Source organism: Colletotrichum abscissum, assembly GCF_030869225.1.
Source record: "Colletotrichum abscissum strain IMI 504890 chromosome Unknown Scaffold_7.1, whole genome shotgun sequence".
Classification (NCBI taxonomy): domain Eukaryota; kingdom Fungi; phylum Ascomycota; class Sordariomycetes; order Glomerellales; family Glomerellaceae; genus Colletotrichum; species Colletotrichum abscissum.
The window spans coordinates 301,674-321,422 of record NW_026850514.1 but is presented as its reverse complement, the minus strand read 5'-3'; the positions used below and the strand labels follow the sequence as shown (position 1 = coordinate 321,422).

Genomic DNA, 19,749 nt, shown 5'->3' with positions numbered 1-19,749 from the left:
TCCCCACAAAACCATTTCATTGGGGGAATGCAGGGTGGGAACCGTGGGACGGGTGGAGCATATCTTTTTGGGAGGGACGGCAGGGAGGGCAATCCGCAATCCGTCATTGATGCCAAGTTGACGTTGGAGTTGAGGCGTGAGGCGTCACCTCTGCGAAAAAGGTTTCGGGTACGGATAGGCAACATCCATCCATCTAGGTATTCATGATCCAGCAAAAACCAGCTCATCAAGAAGACGTGATGAGGGTGTCACCGGTTTCAGACTTCCAACCTCACCCATACCGATACTATCTATACATTATACCAATCCGTACTTATTATGTGTAAGCTACCTCAACCTCACCTCTCGAGGTGATATTTGCGTTTGATCCCAAGAGCTTCTTTCTCAATTCAGATCATCGCATCCAACAACTTACAAGCCACGTAAAGCATGAACTCTTTGGGACCAAGCTTTTCTCACCATCGCATACTGATACGTAAGATATCTTGTCACCTGGCTAGACCGAAGCCAGTCAGTGCTCCTCGTCTTCCGTGCGAGTGAACGAGCAAAGTGGCAGCTGCCGCATCATCGTCCTGCATGCATTATCCACCAGTCTCAAGTGACTCCTTCCGTGCGCCTCCTCTCTCTCTTATCGCTTCCCTCTATCAAACGAGGCTTTGCGCCTTGTCTCTTGTCTGCCACCTCTTCAAGCCAGCCTGTCGTGTAATGCGAAGTGCGGGTACGTGCCATGTTGCGAGGTGGGATGAGACAAGACCAAGCAAAGTAGCTGTACCTGATTTACAGCTTCACATCGCAAGGCTTGCCAGCTCTCGGGCTCTTTTCCTTGGGCTAGGCTGGCACGGCTGGGCGCTGTCGTTAGCCTCGTGTGGCGCGCATCCAATGTCTTGACTCCTTCTCGTCATCTCTCTGCCCGACTTCTACTTCCTCGCCGTGCTCGCTGCCCTTTCCCGAGCTGCCGGAATGTTGAATTCGGGCTAGTGGCCGCCGTACCTGCCCCTCGAGTCCTCGACTCTACTTAGCGCCTGCAGCAAACGTCTAGCCCTTCGCGAGGCTCTGGGTGTTGGTGATCTTAGTCTGAGACCTCCCAAGCTTCACCTCACCTTTGGCCTTGAGATGTACCCGTTCCGATGACCCTTAACTCTGATTGTGCCTCTATCAGCTCACCCTTATCGCTGCATTCCTGTTGGCTACAGTCTCTTGCGACGTTCAAAGACTACCCACACACTTCCCTTTGGAGGGGGAGAGAGCTGGAAGCTTGTTGGAGCTTTGATGCTTGGCGGGGTGTTGATACCGATGCCGATAAGAGATACGGATAGAGCTACGGCTCTTCCCAACGGCCAACGACACACACACACATATATAGCTCTGATGTGAAAAGTGTCATCAACGGCATGGCTTTTGTATACGTGTACATATTCAGTACGACTGCGGCAAGCTGTGGGAAAGTGGTGCCATGATAAGATATCTTCTGCTCCGTCACCCAACGGGGATCCGGAAAGTAACAGCCGCAACTCCTCAGCAACAAGCCAAAAAAAGCCTCCATGTTGCAAGCAGAAGGCCATGGAAGAGTGGAAGGGGAAATGGGAAATGGAGGGCGAGGAGGGGCAAAAGTGGTCTCTGCTCCAGGAACCCGCCACGGTCCGATGGGGGTGTAATGTAGCGATACCTCCTTGGCGACTGGAGTTGTACTCCGTATACAGTAGACGACGAATTAACCCAAGCTTTTCCTGTCGAGGCTCGAATCTGCTGTTCGAGGGGCAGAAGGGGCTTGGTTTGCCTCAACTCCAGCCCTGGCCAGGCCCAGGAGGACCTAATCAGTTCGAAGTTGACTAAGCTCTTGCTGACCTTTCGGTTGCGTACGACGGGTTGCTCCAGTCCTTCAGTAGACGAGCCACGAAAGGTGGGTGAAGATGCCCAGTTGATGGAAGCCTCAGTCAACAAGCCATTGTGATGCGCAACAAACCACAAAGTGCGACCTGTGTCTGACCGCTCATCACCAGGAGCATTCTTCAACCACTCAACTCAGCTCGCCCGAGCCAACCGAGAGACGTCGATGAACAATCGGAGACCGAGTGAATGAGCTCGGTGCAACACTTGTCGATATTCGAGGATTCCAGCCCTGTGCCTCATCAGTTCATGCTTAAAAGCCTGGGCTTGGCTGGGCAGCGGGCAAGCAGTATGTCTTACCGAGACGGTGCCTAGGTACAAATCTCATCGCTATTCGTTACCCCTCCACGCATGGCAAGGGAAGATACACAGGGCATTGTGGTACGTAGATGCTAGAGCTTGCATTCCTGGACGACCGACCGCCCGCCCGCGTGGGCGGCGTGGCATGGCAAAGAGATAGCTCCCGCCTCAGCAAGCCGGAGCTGCGAGTGCGGTGTGGCGGCTGGTATCGGTACATCAAACATGTACATGCCGTTCTCCCTGCCGGATCCTCGTCCTCAGGGTCCCGCGCATTTCCCATCCTCCCCAGCATCGAGCCCCAGGCGTGGGGTGAAAGCGGTGGGGAGAAGGAGACGGCAGAATATCGGATACGACGCTAGAGATGCTGACCGCCTTTCAACCGGCCAGGGAGTTGCGGGAACGTAACGGGGGGCCCGGGAGTACATTGTACTTGGTGGGATCCCGCATATCAGGATCTTTTAGGGTCCAAGTCGAAGTGGGCGACACCTTTTTTCGCAACTCCCGGTCAGCGAGGCGACTCGATACAAGGAAGAGGCGAGGTTGGAAAACTTCTTTTCCTTTCCTTGCAAGAGCTGCTCTGAGAGGCAACTCGGCATCGAGCGATGTCGCGCAGCAGAACCCGAGATGGCCCGCGACGGCGCCTTAGTTTTGGGCTCGTTATCGTCCGTTTGTTGCATCCGGGGTAGCAACTCGGCATCTTATCGGCGTGCGCGACAAGTGCTATTCGCCTAGCATCAGCACTGATGTTGAAAAGTATGGTGCAAGTCCAGGCCCAAGAGCCGAAATGATGCCATTTGGCCGAGGATTCGTGCGTCCATTGATCCAGCACCTTGAAAAAGAGACGAGACCGGTCCGATGAGCTAAGAGTTGGCGGCAAAGATCCGGAGGCAAGATTGTGTAGACACGATCCGTTGTGGTTGCGGCGTTCCGCCATCATCCAAGTGTGGCTTGAGAGGGAAACTTGGGAAGAGGATGCTTGGATGAGTGGGAGAGAGGTTGAAGGAGGTTCGAGGGCATGTACCGGTACATTGGCGCCCGTTCTCCAACAGCGGAACCCTTGCGGATCACTCGGGCTGCATGAAGTCAAGGGTGGAGCTGGAGGGGTGGATTGGGGTGTACGACCATCCCCAACAGAACTAAAAAATTTGGCGAGACATTGAGATTTGAGACTTTTGGAGAGATGCAAAGGCAGAAAAAGAGACGGGAGAGACGATGCTCCATACGAATGCCTACAGTACCGTGGGTACCTACCTTTTACACACAGACAATTGGATTGATTAGCATTGACACACGTACCCGTAGCAATTGGTCACTTGGCCGCGCGACCAGGCAGGCACTGCTTGACGCCAGCAAACGGCCAACTGCCACCTCCCCTGTTCTTTCCGCTCTTGAATAGTGAGAGCTGTGGTGCCTCTTGCCTTGAGCCGGCAAAAGATACAAAATACGGAGTACAGGTAACGGGTACTTTCCACCCGTCAAACCGTACCTGCCTTGCAAGCGCAGTGGAAGTGAACCAGATGGGGCCACAGCGTGGCAGGGACGCAGTACGTACCTACTCAAGATGCGGTCCAACGTGCCTTTCCTCCGTCAGCCCGAACCAACTGGATTCATTCCAATCCAATGTCCCAAAATGACCCCGGCCTATTTTTTTCTAATCGTTGAGTTCCATCTCGTCTTCTCGGCGTATCGGGGCCATGTACCTGTCCCTGTCCTGGGTACATCCCCTTTCTACCCCTCGTAGACACACCAAAGTGACCCAAACTGGGCCAGATACCTCCAATTACGTTGGTGGGATTGACCTCACTCTCACGAAAAGAAAAACAGAAAAAAGGGTCGAGAAGCAGGCGGTACTTCGTACGGATACTTGGCCCAAAGGTTGGATCCATCAAATTCATCATCCACTTGAACATCCACACACCGCACACCACAGTCGATGTACCTACACACCACACCCGCCATGCTTCTCTGAGTCTCCCTCCTCAATGATGGCGTGAAAGTACCAAGTCCCGGTTCTCAATCCCACAATCCCAATCAATCCATGCCCACTTATTGAGACAGACCCGGGAAGACACACACACATACGCACACACAGACGCTCCTCACTCAACTCAACTCAACTCCCACTCCCCCAAGAAAGTCAGCAGGGACCCAGACCAGACCCGGGCCGCAGTAGAAAAAAAAGTCCAAAGGGATACACTTCAATTGCCTCGCCTTCCCATCATAACCTCGTCCAAGAACCCTCCCAACCTTCCCTTGCTCACCATCCCACTCTTCTTTAAGCTGCCATCTGCCACTCTCTTGTTCTTCCCTCCCACAACTCCACGTCAAGGACAGAACTTGCAGGCAGTCTTCTCGTTTCTTTTTCTTGTCCTTTATAGACCACCAATTGCTCTCGGATAATAGGAGAGAAAGCTCTAGACGACCACCCACGCTCAATACCTAAAGACACGACACCACTGCCGCACACTTCCTCCCTCTTCCCCCGCCATACCGGAGCATCTTGAACTAGCTGCCTCCTGCTCTTTGCTGAGTTTACGGAGTCACACACCAGGTAAGCCATCTTGCTGTTTCCCCCATCTCCCGCTGGAGAAACATCTCTGGGCCGGCAGGGGAAAGAGGCGGTAAAAAAACAAGCACTCCTCGGCTAACAAACGTGGCGAGCAAAGCTCCATTCATAGCACGAAAAAACTTCACACCCATTTTTGATACCCCCAAAAACCGTCATCACCATGTACGGCACTGGAACAGGCCCTCAAACGGGCGTTTCTACCCCTCGATCCAACGCTTCTCTGCGACCTCTCACTCTCCGCCACGGTTCTCTCGAGACCTCCCTCCTCGTACCGACCGCCCTGCACTTCCACGCCTCTCAATTGAAGGACCGCTTCAATGCCACTCTCCCCACCGCCACAGATGAGCTTGCTCAGGATGACGAGCCTTCATCCGTTGCAGAGCTGGTCGCAAGATACATGGGCTTCGTCGCCGACGAGGTCGAGAAGGGCGAGGATGACGAGTCAGGCTCTTACGAGGAGGTTCTGAAGCTCGTCCTTAACGAGTTCGAGCGCGGCTACCTCCAAGGCAACGAGGTTCACGCCCTCGCTGCCACGCTGCCCGGCATTGACGCCAAGAAGTTGGTCGTCATCCGCAGCTACTACCAAGCCAGACAGACCACTGGTCGCTCCATCAAGGCCTACGGATCTGCGCTCTTCCGCGCATCCGATGATGGCTCCGCTGATATCTACACCATTTTCGGCGGTCAGGGCAACATCGAGGAGTACTTCGAGGAGTTGCGCGAGATCTACAAGACCTACAACCCCTTCGTCGGCGAGCTTATTTTGAACGCTGCCGAGCTCCTTCAGAACCTGTCCAAGCACCCCGAGGCTGAGAAGCTTTACCCCAAGGGCTTGGATATCATGAGATGGCTTGAGAGCGAGGACGCGACCCCCGATGTCGACTACCTCATCTCAGCGCCCGTCAGCTTCCCCTTGATTGGTCTCGTTCAGCTTGCGCACTACGAGGTCACTTGCAAGGTGTTGGGTGTTCACCCTGGTCTGCTCCGCGACCAGATCAGTGGTACGACTGGTCACTCCCAGGGCATTGTGCTCGCTGCCATCACTGCCGCCGCCGAGTCCTGGGAGTCATGGAAGGAGCTTGCCCCTTCTGCGCTCACCATTCTCTTCTGGATCGGTGCCCGCAGCCAGCAGGTGTTCCCCCGCACCTCGTTGACGCCCACCATGCTGAGAGAGTCGGCCGACAACGGCGAGGGTACACCCACACCCATGCTTAGCATCAGAGACCTCTCTCAGGCTGAGGTCCAGAAGCACATTGATGCAACCAACAAGTACCTGCCCGCCGATCGCCATATCTCCATCTCCCTGATCAACAGCCCGCGCAACCTGGTTGTCACGGGTCCTCCCATCTCCTTGTACGGTCTCAACGCGCAGCTCCGCAAGGTCAAGGCTCCCACGGGCCTGGACCAGAACCGTATTCCCCACACCCAGCGAAAGCTCCGCTTCGTTCACCGCTTCCTGCCCATCACTGCACCCTTCCACAGCAAGTATCTTGCTGAGGCGACGGAGCTCATTGACGAAGACTTGAAGAACATCAAGATCCCCTCCAAGTCTCTGGGCACTGCGGTCTTCGACACCAACACTGGCAAGGATCTCCGTGAGGCCGGCGACAGCAACATTGTCCCTACCCTCATTCGTCTCATTACCAGAGACCCCGTCAACTGGGAGAAGGCCACCGTCTTCCCTCAGGCCACCCACGTCCTTGACTTTGGTCCTGGCGGTATTTCTGGTCTTGGTGTTCTCACCAGCCGAAACAAGGAGGGTACTGGTGTTCGCGTTATCCTCGCTGGCTCCGTTGATGGCTCCATCACGGAGGTCGGCTACAAGCCCGAGCTTTTTGACCGTGACGAGGAGCATGCGGTCAGATACGCCGTGGACTGGGTTAAGGAGTTCGGTCCTCGCTTGGTCACCACATCTAACGGCGATACCTACGTCGATACCAAGATGAGCAGACTTTTGGGTCTTCCTCCCATCGTCGTCGCTGGTATGACACCTTGCACGGTCCCCTGGGACTTCGTCGCTGCCACCATGAACGCTGGCTACCACATCGAGTTGGCCGGTGGTGGCTACTTCGACCCCAACATGATGACCGCCGCTTTGCGAAAGATTGAGGGTGCCATCCCGGCTGGACGTGGTATCGGTGTCAACTTGATCTACGTCAACCCCCGTGCCATGCAATGGCAAATCCCCATGCTCGGGAGACTCAGAGCTGAGGGTGTTCCCATTGAGGGCCTGACCATCGGCGCTGGTGTTCCTTCCGTCGAGGTTGCCCAGGAGTACATCGACACCTTGGGTCTCAAGCACATCAGCTTCAAGCCCGGCTCCGTCGACGCTATTCAAGCTGTCATCAACATCGCCAAGGCCAACCCAACCTTCCCCGTGCTTTTGCAGTGGACTGGTGGTCGTGGAGGTGGTCACCACTCTTACGAGGATTTCCACCAGCCTATTCTCACCATGTACCCTCGCATTCGTCGCCAGGAGAACATCATCCTGGTTGCTGGCAGTGGTTTCGGTGGTGCCGAGGATACCTACCCGTACCTCACTGGTGAATGGTCCAAGAGCTATGGCTACCCTCCCATGCCCTTCGACGGTACTCTCTTCGGTAGTCGCATGATGGTCGCCAAGGAGGCCAAGACCAGCCCTGCTGCCAAGCAGGCCATCATCGACGCCCCTGGTGTTGAAGACAGCGAGTGGGAGAAGTCCTACACTGGACCCACCGGTGGTGTCGTTACTGTTCTGTCTGAGATGGGCGAGCCTATTCACAAGCTTGCTACTCGTGGTGTCCTCTTCTGGGCTGAGATGGACAAGAAGATCTTCTCCCTCCCCAAGGAGAAGCGCGTCGCTGAGCTGAAGAAGAACCGCGACTACATTGTCAAGAAGCTCAACGACGACTTCCAGAAGGTTTGGTTCGGTCGCAACCGTGCTGGCCAGGCTGTCGACTTGGAGGACATGACCTACGGCGAGGTTGTCCGCCGCATGGTCGACTTGCTTTACATCCGTCACGAGCAGCGCTGGATCGACCCCACCTTCATCAGGCTCACTGGTGACTTCATCCGCCGTGTTGAGGAGCGCTTCACCTCCAAGCCTGGCCAGGTCGCTCAGCTGCAGGACTTCAAGGACCTCCAGACTCCTTACGAGACTGTTGAGAAGATTCTCTCGCACTACCCTGACGCCGAGACTCAGCTCATCAACGCCCAGGATGTCCAGCACTTCTTGATGCTCTGCCTCCGTCCCATCCAGAAGCCTGTCACGTTCATCCCTACCCTGGATGAGAACTTTGACTTCTACTTCAAGAAGGACTCCCTCTGGCAGTCTGAGGACCTCGGCGCCGTCATTGGCCAGGATGTTGGACGTACCTGCATTCTCCAGGGACCTACTGCTGTCAAGTTCTCCAAGGTCATTGACGAGCCCATCAAGGATATCCTTGATGGAATTCACAAGACGCACGTTGAGTACTTGACCAGAGACCTTTACAAGGGCGAGAAGAAGGCCATTCCTACTATTGAGTACTTTGGTGGCAAGCTCATCGAGACTGAGATCCCTGTCGAGGATGTCGATGGCCTCACCGTCTCCTACGATGATGCCCACAAGAACACATACCGCCTCTCCACCTCGCCTTCCGCGACCCTTCCTAGCCTCGATGCATGGCTGGCCCTGCTTGCCGGTCCCGATCGCAGCTGGCGCCACGCTCTTTTGACCTCTGAGGTTGTTGTTCAGGGCCAAAAGTTCCAGACCAACCCTCTCAAGCGTATCTTCGCACCCACCCGCGGTCTCTTCGTTGAGATCCACAACCCCAAGGATGCGAAGAACACCAAGATCATTGTCAAGGAGCAGCCTCGCCACAACCAGTACGTTGATGTCATCGAGGTCAAGCTGGAGGGCAAGAACGAGATCGTTGTCAACATGATCAAGGACACCACTGCTCTCGGCAAGCCCGTTGCCCTGCCTCTCAAGTTCACCTACCACCCTGAGGCCGGTTACGCCCCGATCCACGAAGTCATGGAGGGTCGCAACGACCGCATCAAGGAATTCTACTGGCGTGCGTGGTTCGGTGACGAGACCTTCAACCTCGATGCCGATGTTAGCAGTAAGTTCGACGGTGGCAAGGCCACCATCACCGGTGAGAGCATCAACGACTTCATCCACGCCGTTGGCAACACTGGCGAGGCCTTCGTTGAGCGTCCCGGCAAGACTGTTTACGCTCCCATGGATTTCGCCATCGTCGTTGGCTGGAAGGCCATCACCAAGCCCATCTTCCCTCGCACCATTGACGGTGACCTGCTCAAGCTTGTTCACTTGTCCAATGAATTCCGCATGAAGCCTGGTGCTGAGCCTCTTAAGAAGGGCGATGAGGTCTCCACCACCGCTCAGATCAACGCCGTCATCAACCAGGAGTCTGGTAAGATGGTTGAGGTCTGCGGTACCATCTACCGCGATGGTGAGGCTGTCATGGACGTCACCTCCCAGTTCCTGTACCGCGGTGCTTACACCGACTACGAGAACACCTTCCAGCGCAAGATGGAGACGCCCATCCAGCTTCACTTGGCCACCAGCAAGGACGTTGCTGTTCTTAAGTCGAAGCAGTGGTTCAACACTGATGACCTGCCCCGCGACCTCGACCTCCTCGGACAGACGCTTACCTTCCGTCTTCAGAGCTTCTACCGCTACAAGACCAAGACGATGTACAGCAGCGTCTCCACTCAGGGCCAGGTTCTTCTTGAGCTCCCCACCAAGGAGATCATCCAGGTCGCCAGCGTTGATTACGAGGCCGGCCAGTCCAACGGCAACCCCGTTGTCGACTACCTCGAGCGCACTGGTGCCCCTCTCGACCAGCCCCTCCACTTTGAGAACCCCATCCCTCTCAGCGGTCGTACCCCTCTGCAGCTTCGCGCCCCTGCCACTAACGAGAACTACGCTCGTGTCTCCGGTGACTACAACCCCATTCACGTTTCTCGCGTGTTTGCCAACTACGCTGCCCTCCCCGGCACCATTACTCACGGCATGTACTCCAGTGCTGCCGTCCGTAGCTTGGTTGAGACCTGGGCTGCTGAGAACAACATTGGTCGTGTTCGCAGCTTCCACGCTTCTCTGGTTGGCATGGTCCTCCCCAACGACGACCTTCAGGTCAAGCTTCAGCACGTTGGTATGGTTTCTGGCCGCAAGATTATCAAGGTCGAGGCCAGCAACAAGGAGACTGAGGAGAAGGTTCTTCTCGGTGAGGCCGAGGTTGAGCAGCCTGTGACTGCCTACGTCTTCACCGGTCAAGGTTCCCAGGAGCAGGGCATGGGTATGGAGCTTTACGCCAGCAGTGACGTCGCCAAGGACGTCTGGGACCGTGCCGACAAGTACCTCCTGGACAACTACGGCTTCTCCATCACCAACATTGTCAAGAACAACCCGAAGGAGCTTACCGTTTACTTCGGTGGCCCTCGCGGCAAGGCCATCCGCCAGAACTACATGGCCATGACCTTCGAGACCGTTGCCGCCGATGGAAGCATCAAGTCTGAGCGCATCTTCAAGGAGATTGACGAGAAGACCACCTCTTACACCTACCGCTCGCCCACTGGCCTGCTGTCCGCCACTCAGTTCACTCAGCCTGCCCTTACCCTCATGGAGAAGGCTAGCTTTGAGGACATGAAGTCAAAGGGTCTTGTTCCCCGTGACTGCACTTTCGCTGGTCACTCCCTGGGTGAGTACTCTGCCCTCGCCGCCTTGGCCGAGGTCATGCCCATTGAGAGTTTGGTGTCGGTCGTCTTCTACCGTGGCTTGACCATGCAAGTCGCTGTCGAGCGTGACGCCGCTGGCCGATCCAACTACTCCATGTGCGCCATCAACCCGAGCAGAATCTCCAAGACTTTCAACGAGGAGGCTCTGCAGTTCGTTGTCGACTGCATCTCTGAGGAGACTGGCTGGCTCCTTGAGATTGTCAACTACAACATTGCCAACATGCAGTACGTGGCTGCTGGTGACCTGCGCGCGCTCGACACTCTCACTGGCGTCACCAACTTCCTCAAGCAACAGAAGATTGACATTGAGGAGATGCGTGGCAACATCGACGAGGCCAAGGGTGCTCTCAAGGAGATCATCAAGGGCAGTGCCGAGGCGACCCTCAAGAAGCCCACGCCCCTGGAGCTCCAGCGTGGCTTCGCAACGATTCCTCTCCGCGGTATCGATGTGCCTTTCCACTCGACCTTCCTGCGGTCTGGCGTCAAGCCTTTCAGATCGTTCCTTCTCAAGAAGATCAACAAGACGACGATCGACCCTGCCAAGCTTGTCGGCAAATACATCCCCAACGTGACAGCGAAGCCTTTCGCCATCACCAAGGAATACTTTGAGGATGTTTACAAGCTGACCAACTCACCCAAGATTGCTCAAATCTTGGCGAACTGGGATCAGTACACCCAGGACGGCCCTGGCCCCAACGGAGTCAACGGCCTCGCTGGTGAGCATGAGGGCCCTGGTACCGCAGCATAAGCTGTGTATGCGTACTTGACAGAAGGAGCAATCGGGCTACGGTATAACGAATGATAAAAAGAAGGAGGAGGGCATTGAATGACTCTAGACGGCGTAAGGGTTGTACAAATTAGGGATGTGGTTTCTTGATGACTGTTTTATCATGCTGCGTTTTAGAAAGCTTTGTGTTTGGTCATTACATGAAATGTTTGGGGCGTTTATTATTCTAGAGTTTTAATTGTGGCACAAGAAGAGAAATAGAGCAACCAAGGTTCAACAAGCTGTATAAAGTTTCCGAGAGGCGTGTGATAAAATGTCCGATGGCATTGCTTTGTCTGACGGGCAAACAAGGCAGAGGGTGATACAATGACTGATGACTGGAAAGCTAGTGGCAGCTGGCAAGCACAGCAGCTATTTTGACAGCGGGGATCTACGAAGAGTGACTGCAGGGACCCGGAACACTGATGCTTCTCCCGACTGGCGCAGCATGCGGACGGAAGCGCGGGACGGGTTCGACTACCCGTCTCGAGGGGAAGATGAGAACATTATGACTTTGGGAAGAGTCGGAATGGCGGTGGAGGACCATGTGGTTTTGCGATAATCAGCCTATCCAAGAGTGTCCCAAGAGTAAGACATGGCCATGCCGTGCCGCCCTGACGAACAAAGGATGCTTATCAAACTTATCAGGCGGTGGCTTGAATAGATCGAGGCGTGACTTGGAAGGGCTGAGGAACGGGGGTGATGTGGATAGGAAGAGCTATGATGGGAATGCTGGAGAGCTATCCGGATGGAGTCAAGCCGAGGGGGATGAGAGCTGCGGTCGGCCAGCGGCGAGCGCCGTACGACGTGCGGCCGGTGCGTTGCGAAGTGGGGGGCGGGGCGCGCATTGGTGGTGTTTGGCAGCAGTTTGGGGTCGCAGTCCCGTACCTCGAGAAGACTGGTATGCAATTGTAACCCAACGAATCCTAATTCCAGACTTTTGACTAATGCAGTTTTGTTCCTGTTGTTGGTTTAGGTAGTCAGCTACGCTCAGAGAGGAAAGCTTCTTTGCTTTGACACTTAGTCCCGTTGAGTCGGGCCCATCCCCTGTCAATCAGTCCGTCTCCGTATTCCGCGTCTTATCTCTTGGAGGGGTAAATTGGGGGGTACCGGTAGCATCCTGGGGAGACCCGAACGTGGAAGGAGACGGCCGCCGGGCGAACTACGTTTACCTTGACCTTGACAAAAAGGACGAAGCACATGCTTTCTTTGGCTTCGCGTCATCTGTTGCACCGCATATATCTACCGTGTCTCCCTTCTCTTCCTTTTCTTTCCCCCTTCGCTTTTTTCTTGCTTTTGAACAGAGGGGTTTTGGGAAACTTGAACCGAAGAGACGATACCCATCTTTTACCTTTTCTGCCTTACCTCACTTACCTCATCCTCTCCGTACCACCTTTTGCAACGTTCATCCCGTGACTGCTGTCCTTTGAGGGCATTGACCCAGCAATTGCCATTCCGGTCCATCGTTCTGTGGTATCCTCGGTGAGAGGGAATTGTCAGCATTAGCGATCACCTGCGCCTTTGGAAGCACACGGGGAATTGGAAACAAAGAAGACGGAGAGAGCAACGTGGTGGGGATTTTCGTTTCAACCGCCGCCGACTCTGCCGACGACAACCGAAGACCGAAGACAGAGTATCCCGATGTCACGGCCACCTGCGATATAGTCTACCACCGAACCTTCATTTGGACACTTTTCTCAAGAGAGTCTCAATATCGACTCTGGTCAAAACAGTAGACGAATAGCAATAGCATAATGGGCGACATGATCAGGGACCTACCGCCCGCCGGCGCACCAGCAACGGAGACTCCCACGCAAGCGCAGTCGCAGCCGCGCAATAAGCTCTTCCTCGGCTCCTTCATCCACTCCAAGACAAAGGAGCAGCTCGAGTACCTCCACGGCGCGGCCGTCTGCGTCGATGCCGCCGGAACGATTGTCGCTGTTGAGGCGGAGTGCGATTTAAAGAAGGCCGAGGCGGAGGTTCTGCCGCACTTGGGCTGGGCAGCTGGCGATGTCGAGGTTTGTGTTGGCAAGGAGGGGCAGTTTTTCTTTCCTGGGTTCATCGGTATGTTCAGACCCCTTCTTTCTCTTCGTGCGCCCGGGATAATGATCATCTGTCTCGGGATGCTCTCCCGCCCGTAGTGAGACATCGTACCCAGAGCTAACCAGCCCCACCACCAGATACCCACGTCCACGCATCACAATATCCAAACGTCGGCATCTTTGGCAAATCAACCCTCCTCGACTGGCTAAACACGTACACCTTCCCCCTCGAGTCCTCCCTCGCCGACCAGAAAAAGGCAAAACGCGTCTACACGGCCTGCGTGAAACGCACCCTCGCCCACGGCACCACCACCTCGGCATACTACGCCACCATCGACGTCGCCGCAACGAACCTCCTCGCCGACATCTGCCTCGCCCTCGGCCAGCGCGCGTTCGTCGGGCGGGTATGCATGGACCGCGAAGGGTTGTGCCCGGACTACTACAAGGACGAGTCCGCGGCCGACTCGCTGCGCAAGACGAGGGAGAGCGTGGAGCATATCCGGCGGATCGACCCGGCGTTTGAGCTCGTTGCGCCGGTGTTGACGCCGCGGTTCGCGCCGGCTTGTTCGGGGGAGGCGATGAGGGGACTGGCGGGGTTGCAGCGGGAGTTGGACGTGCTCGCGCAGACGCATATTTCGGAGAATGAGGGGGAGATTGAGCTTGTGAAGGAGTTGTTCCCCGAGGCGGAGAGTTATACGGATGTGTATGACAGCCATGGGCTGTTGGGGGAGAAGATGGTGCTCGCGCACGCGATTCATTTGTCGGAGAAGGAGGCGGATACGATTGCGGAGCGGGGCGCGAAGGTGTCGCATTGTCCGTGTAGCAACAGCTCCATCACGAGCGGTGCGGCGAGGGTGAGGTGGTTGTGGGATAAGGGGATCGATGTCGGGTTGGGGACGGATATGAGCGGCGGGTATAGCCCTAGTATACTCGAGGCGGCAAGGCAGGCTGCGTTGGTGTCGAGGCATGTTGCGATGGGGCTTCAGGGCGAGGCGAAGGAGAGGGCTAAGTTGACGGTTGAGGAGGTGCTGTATCTCGGCACGAGGGGCGGTGCCAAGGTTGTTGGGTTGGGCGGGAAGATTGGCGGGTTTGAGGTTGGTTTGCAGTGGGATGCGCAGCTTATTGGGTTACCTGTTGTCGATGAGGATGGGGAGCAGGAGGAGGATGGGAATGTTGATGTGTTTGGTTGGGAGAGCTGGGAGAATCGGGTTGCGAAGTGGGTGTTTAATGGGGATGATCGGAATACCAAGATGGTTTGGGTCAAGGGGCGGATGGTGCATTCGAGGAAGTAGATGACCAGAGGGTGTTACGGTAGAAGGGGGGCATGAGATACATGGCGTTTGGTTACTTACTTATTTGGTGGCTGGTTTGATATCACTGGGAGTATTGGACTACCTTAGATGTATAATGAAGCCTAGAGCTGCTCATCAAAATCTCCAATCACGAGTCTCTCGTTGTGAAATTTGCAGTGTAACTCAACTCTTCCAATCGAGCAATGCATGAGAAACCGGGACCTGATTGGGTGTATCTGAATGCGCGTCAGATCACGAGGGAGGCGCGGTTCCTCCAATGCAGTCGAACTTGCCATATCACAATCAGGCTGCGTCTTGCCAAGTAAACGCACCCAACCAACGCCCCTCCCAAATTTCCTGCCACGTCAATCTTCCCTTCTGCATCGTCTCGTTTTGCCTGTCTCTGGGTGCCTCATCGTCGTCTGTTGCCTCTTTGCTCAAATCCCTCAGCGTAAACCACATGGATCGACAACTCAGACGATCCTGGCAACCGACAACCTTTTGATTTTACCTTGCTCAAAAACTATCCTACCTCACCTACTGGGCTAGTCACCAGGAACGGCCCGCCATGTCCGGCCTCGAAGGCATCGCGGGCCTGAGCCTCGCCTGCAACGTCATGCAGCTCATCAGCTTCGGCCACGAGGCCATCTCGATCTGTCGACGTATCCACGAGAGCGGATCCCCAGAGCCTGGTCTCTCTGAACACGCCGAGAGTCTCAAAGCCGTGTGCGATGGATTGGAAAATTCCTTGGGCAAACGGCCGACGCCCGTTGCTACTGCTGCTCCCACTGCCGCTGCCACCAGAGCACCGACAATGGAGAAGCGACTTCTCGACCTTGCCGCCAAGTGTATCAAAAATGCCAGAGATCTTGAGGAGGAGATGAAGTTCCTGTCTCCTAGTCAACCAGGCAAACTTAGAGCGCTGGTCGCTGCGCCAAAGATACTGTGGCGGAAGAGGAGACTTGAGAGACTTAAAGGGAATCTGGATGACGCGCAGAAAGTCATGGACACATCGATTCTCGAGCGTCTGTTCGCCAGAGTAGAAGCACTCTACCAAGCGAACAACCAGGGCTTTTCAGATCTGAGCCAAGAGCTCCAGGAATTCATCACAGACCATGCGGCTTCGAATAGCATCCTTCGAAATGCCATTGAGACACAAACGAAGGGAATTCAAGACCACGTCACCATGGAATCCTCGAAGACGCAGAATGAAATCAAGTTACACGTGTCCCTCAAACTTTCTAGTCATGAGATTTCTATCAAGAATCATGTTTTATCATCTGCCCGGGATGTCCAGGATACTTTTTCACAGAGGATGACGTCCAGAGAGGACTCAAAGGCCAAAGAGCAGGCCTATCAGCAGCTTTTGAAAAGTCTCAAGTATCCTGGAATGAATGAACGAAGAAATCAGGTTTCAGAATCGCATCCAAGAACCTTTCGATGGATTTTCAGCGACACATTTCGATTCAGCGACTCGGATTCGGACAGTGACGGGGAGTCCAAATGGCTCACAGAAGACGATTCCAGCACACACAGCGATGAACCTGCCGATGTTGACACGACGAGCATTCGGTCAGAAGAGTCAGTTGAGTCGTCGGCCAGCTCAAGAAGCTCAACTCGTTCTCTTCGACCAACTGAACCTCCGCCTTGGGACAGTTTTATCGACTGGTTGAAAGATGACACTCGTAAAGTTTACTGGATTAGTGGCAAACCCGGATCTGGGAAGAGCACACTGATGAAATACATCGAATCAAATGACAGCAATATTAACAACCGCGAACTGGCAATTCGTTTTCTATCACATTACCTGTGGAGACCTGGTACCTTTATGCAACAGAGTATCAAAGGACTGCTCTGTTCTCTGCTTCATCAAGTTCTGTCCGAAGACGAGAGAATCGCAATGGAAGTTTTGAAGAGGCAGCCGTATATATCGAGGAAAGATGCAGACACCGACTGGACTGCACGAGAGCTTGAGACCACCCTTATTTATGTGCTACGAAATTCGGCTTGCCTCCATTTGGTGCTTTTAGATGGCTTAGATGAAGTCGCCGATACACCGGATGAAGGAGTTGGCCGACTTTTGTGCCTCATAAACGACCTTGTCACGTCAAATCGAGTCAAAGTCTGTGTATCTAGCCGTCCTGAGCCAGCCTTGAAGCGCGAACTCGAAAAGCACCCGATGCTCAAGATGCAGGATCTGAACAATCGAGATATCCGCTTGCTCACGCGAGAACGAATTGAGGCTATGCAAGTTGACGCCAACAATTACACGACCAACCATTTATCCAATCTCATCTGTGGAAAGGCCGAAGGAGTTTTCATCTGGGTAATCCTTGTTTTGAATAGTCTCAAACGAGGTCTCGACAACTACGATGATATGGACACTCTTTACAGTCGTGTGAAGTCCTTGCCCAAGGACCTGACGAAACTGTATAAGGAGATGTGGTCCCGACTGAAGGAAGACAGCGACCTCTATCGAAGGAAAACAGTCTTGCTTTTTTATATGGCCATGGAATTCAAGACAGACCCTGAACGTGCTATTATTTGGCACGGTAACGCCAACCTCCTTGGTCTTGCAATTTCTACAGACGATGAGATGCTGGAGTCCTTCATGTCCAGTCATGGCTGGGAGCTACCCGATACGGAATTACTCTGGCAAAAATGGTATCGCTTAGGGAGAAAACTACCAGCGATGTGTGCCGGGCTACTGAACATCACTGAGCCCGAAGAAGCTTTCTCGTCCCCTAATGATTACGAGAGTAAATTCAAGCCTTGGGGCAAAACGGGCATTGATTTCACGCACCGGACAGCTATCGATTTCATTTGCAATAGCGAGGAGGGCAAAGAACTTTTTGGCCCTTACGTCCCGAAGCAAGACGACCTTCTTTCACGGGCGATAAAGACAGACCTAATATTACTGGGTATTAGCAATAGAACAGACACTCCAATCACTGGACCCCCTAACAGCCCCCATCTGTCACTAAAATACGACAGATGCAGAAATTTGCTCCCAAGCTTTGTACCCTTTCAACATCTGGCCGGAATCTCATCACACCGAATCACGCATAATTTACTTTCGTTCACCTATCAGTGTCTCGAAACCATGGATTTAAATTTGGAAAACCAGGTATCAACATCAGACTCACGGAAGGTACATCACGCTTTTTTAGCGCAAGCATTTTTCGAGGTAACATTCGCCGACTGGGCTGAGAAGACACTACAGGTAGCCACGGCAGGTATCGAAGAAGTGACCTTAGTAGAGTCGCTTGCTCTCCGAAGCGGGTGTGAAGGCATTGTAGTTTTTGGCGGCTACGGAGGCGATATAAGTTTGGACCCAATTTGCTCACTAGAAGACAATCCTTTTCAGCTTTCAATGGTTCAAAGAGTACTGAGAAAGTACTCGAATACCCGAAGAGGGTTGAATGATAGTATCATTCGACCACTTCAGCTGGCCTCCTACAGGGATGTCTCAACGGCGTGGCGTTGTGTTTTAAGTCACACTCTGGACCAAGTTTTGAAGTGGAAACGCTTCTCCCAGCTTGCGGATGATGTAGAACGGCCGCGATGGTGGTCAAACATAGTGGAGGTCATTCAGTCCTTCTTGTCGGCAAGTGTACTGGAAGACTTGAAAGGCCAGAAGTACCTTGTTTCCATCGTACCGTCAAGCGGCAGAGTCAGTATCATATCGGAAGAAGGACCTATGCAAACGAAGCAAGGGGAAATTATTTTTGAAGTCAACGACGCTGCTATGCTAGCAGTCATCACTGAAGCGGCTCAAAACGTTCTGGGCCCAATTTCCCTGACGAAACTCCTGCTTACGCCAGGGTATTGTCCAATAGCAGAACCAAAGCTTGTTTCCGACCAACGACAACCGCCGCGAGCTTTGAGAAGTTTTAACGAGATTTTACAAGATGGAAGCATGGATGGGCAGCGACTACTGAGGCTAATATTCAGTGGAAAATTACCAACATCAGATCACTTGACTTCTAAATCTGGTGGGCCCTGCATTCTACGGGTACGAAACATGGGTCATCACTGTGAATATTCCTCGGTGCTTCGAGCCATCGGTTTTGAGCTTGGCACCGCAAATAAGGAATATACATGTTTCTACAATTATCAACCACTATGGTAGGAGTGGGAGTAGTGAGATAGGATGAAAATAGATTCTCCCCCGAAGACTTATCAGCGGTTATATACTTACTGTACCTTCTGTTTTCCCGGGTTCAAAGCCCAGGTAAAGTTTTCATTCCCCTCGTGTATAACGGCTAATAGCGATGCTGGGAAGACACGGCTTAGGAAGTCTGAATTAGTTAGGTAGTAACTGTGGCTCGGTTTCTTTGCACGCCTGAGTGTTGACCATTTCACAATCTTCTACCAGACTAAGTACACATGTTACACATTTCGTAGTAATAGATCCCTCTGAACTCACTTGTATCTGCTCACCGGGGACCTTGGTAAGGATGACCTTCTGTCTGCATAAGCTTCACAGCCACTGGAGTTCTTGAACCCGAACTCACGTGTGTCGTTATTGAATCCTGAGAATGACATTCGAGTTGTACGTTATCTTGATCCTCAGCGTGGATCACATTGCTTGTGAACTGCGTTAGGGTTGCTCCTGGTCTGATCAAGTAAATCATATTCAGTTTGCACACGGACGTCGTTCAATTTCAAGATGAAAGAAACTCTCAGCGTACTCACTGCGAGACTTGAAAAATTTCCGAGTTCGATCTGCCAGAAATATTTCAATCATGGGACGCACCAGAGAAGAGGACTCTTATAATCGGCTAATAATTCCTTCGTAACTGACTACAGGCCACAGTAGGTCTATTATCAGGCCTCGCCGGTTAGGCCTCGTCGGTTAAGGGATAGCTCAGGGGGCATAAAGAGGGGGACTAAGTAATAAAGGAGTAGCTTAGGTATATATAGAGTATTAGTAATATACCTCAAAAAAAGGGTAAATTTTAATAATTTATTTTTTAAACCTTAATAATAATTAGCCCCTATAAGCTTTTTTTTTATATTATATACTTATTAATAGTTTAAAATTTTTATTTATAAAAGGGACTAGGCTAAAAGCTTAAAATATTAATAAGAACGAGATATAATAAGAGAGTATAGTTAGTATTATAATAATAATAAAAAAACGACTTTTTTTTATTAAACCTCTTA

At 53.2% G+C, this 19,749-nt stretch overlaps 4 protein-coding genes across 4 annotated transcripts; all 4 read left to right on the top strand.

The window, feature by feature from the left end:
- Positions 1-2,276: 2,276 nt before the first annotated feature.
- CABS01_03621 (uncharacterized protein) lies at positions 2,277-2,546 on the top strand (the record flags this gene model as incomplete). Its single annotated transcript, XM_060536995.1, has 1 exon — positions 2,277-2,546. The coding sequence occupies one exon, from the start codon at positions 2,277-2,279 to the stop codon at positions 2,544-2,546; it is 270 nt and encodes an 89-aa protein (XP_060391253.1).
- A 2,370-nt stretch (positions 2,547-4,916) lies between these two features.
- CABS01_03620 (acyl transferase) lies at positions 4,917-11,228 on the top strand (the record flags this gene model as incomplete). The annotated part of the gene is made up of 1 exon (XM_060536994.1): positions 4,917-11,228. The coding sequence occupies one exon, from the start codon at positions 4,917-4,919 to the stop codon at positions 11,226-11,228; it is 6,312 nt and encodes a 2,103-aa protein (XP_060391252.1).
- Positions 11,229-13,000: 1,772 nt separating this feature from the next.
- Positions 13,001-14,580, top strand: CABS01_03619 (guanine deaminase; the record flags this gene model as incomplete). Its single annotated transcript, XM_060536993.1, has 2 exons — positions 13,001-13,310; positions 13,427-14,580. 2 exons carry the CDS (start codon positions 13,001-13,003, stop codon positions 14,578-14,580), a joined length of 1,464 nt encoding a protein of 487 aa, XP_060391251.1.
- Positions 14,581-15,148: 568 nt separating this feature from the next.
- Positions 15,149-19,428, top strand: CABS01_03618 (uncharacterized protein; the record flags this gene model as incomplete). Its single annotated transcript, XM_060536992.1, has 2 exons — positions 15,149-17,501; positions 19,400-19,428. 2 exons carry the CDS (start codon positions 15,149-15,151, stop codon positions 19,426-19,428), a joined length of 2,382 nt encoding a protein of 793 aa, XP_060391250.1.
- Positions 19,429-19,749: the final 321 nt, after the last annotated feature.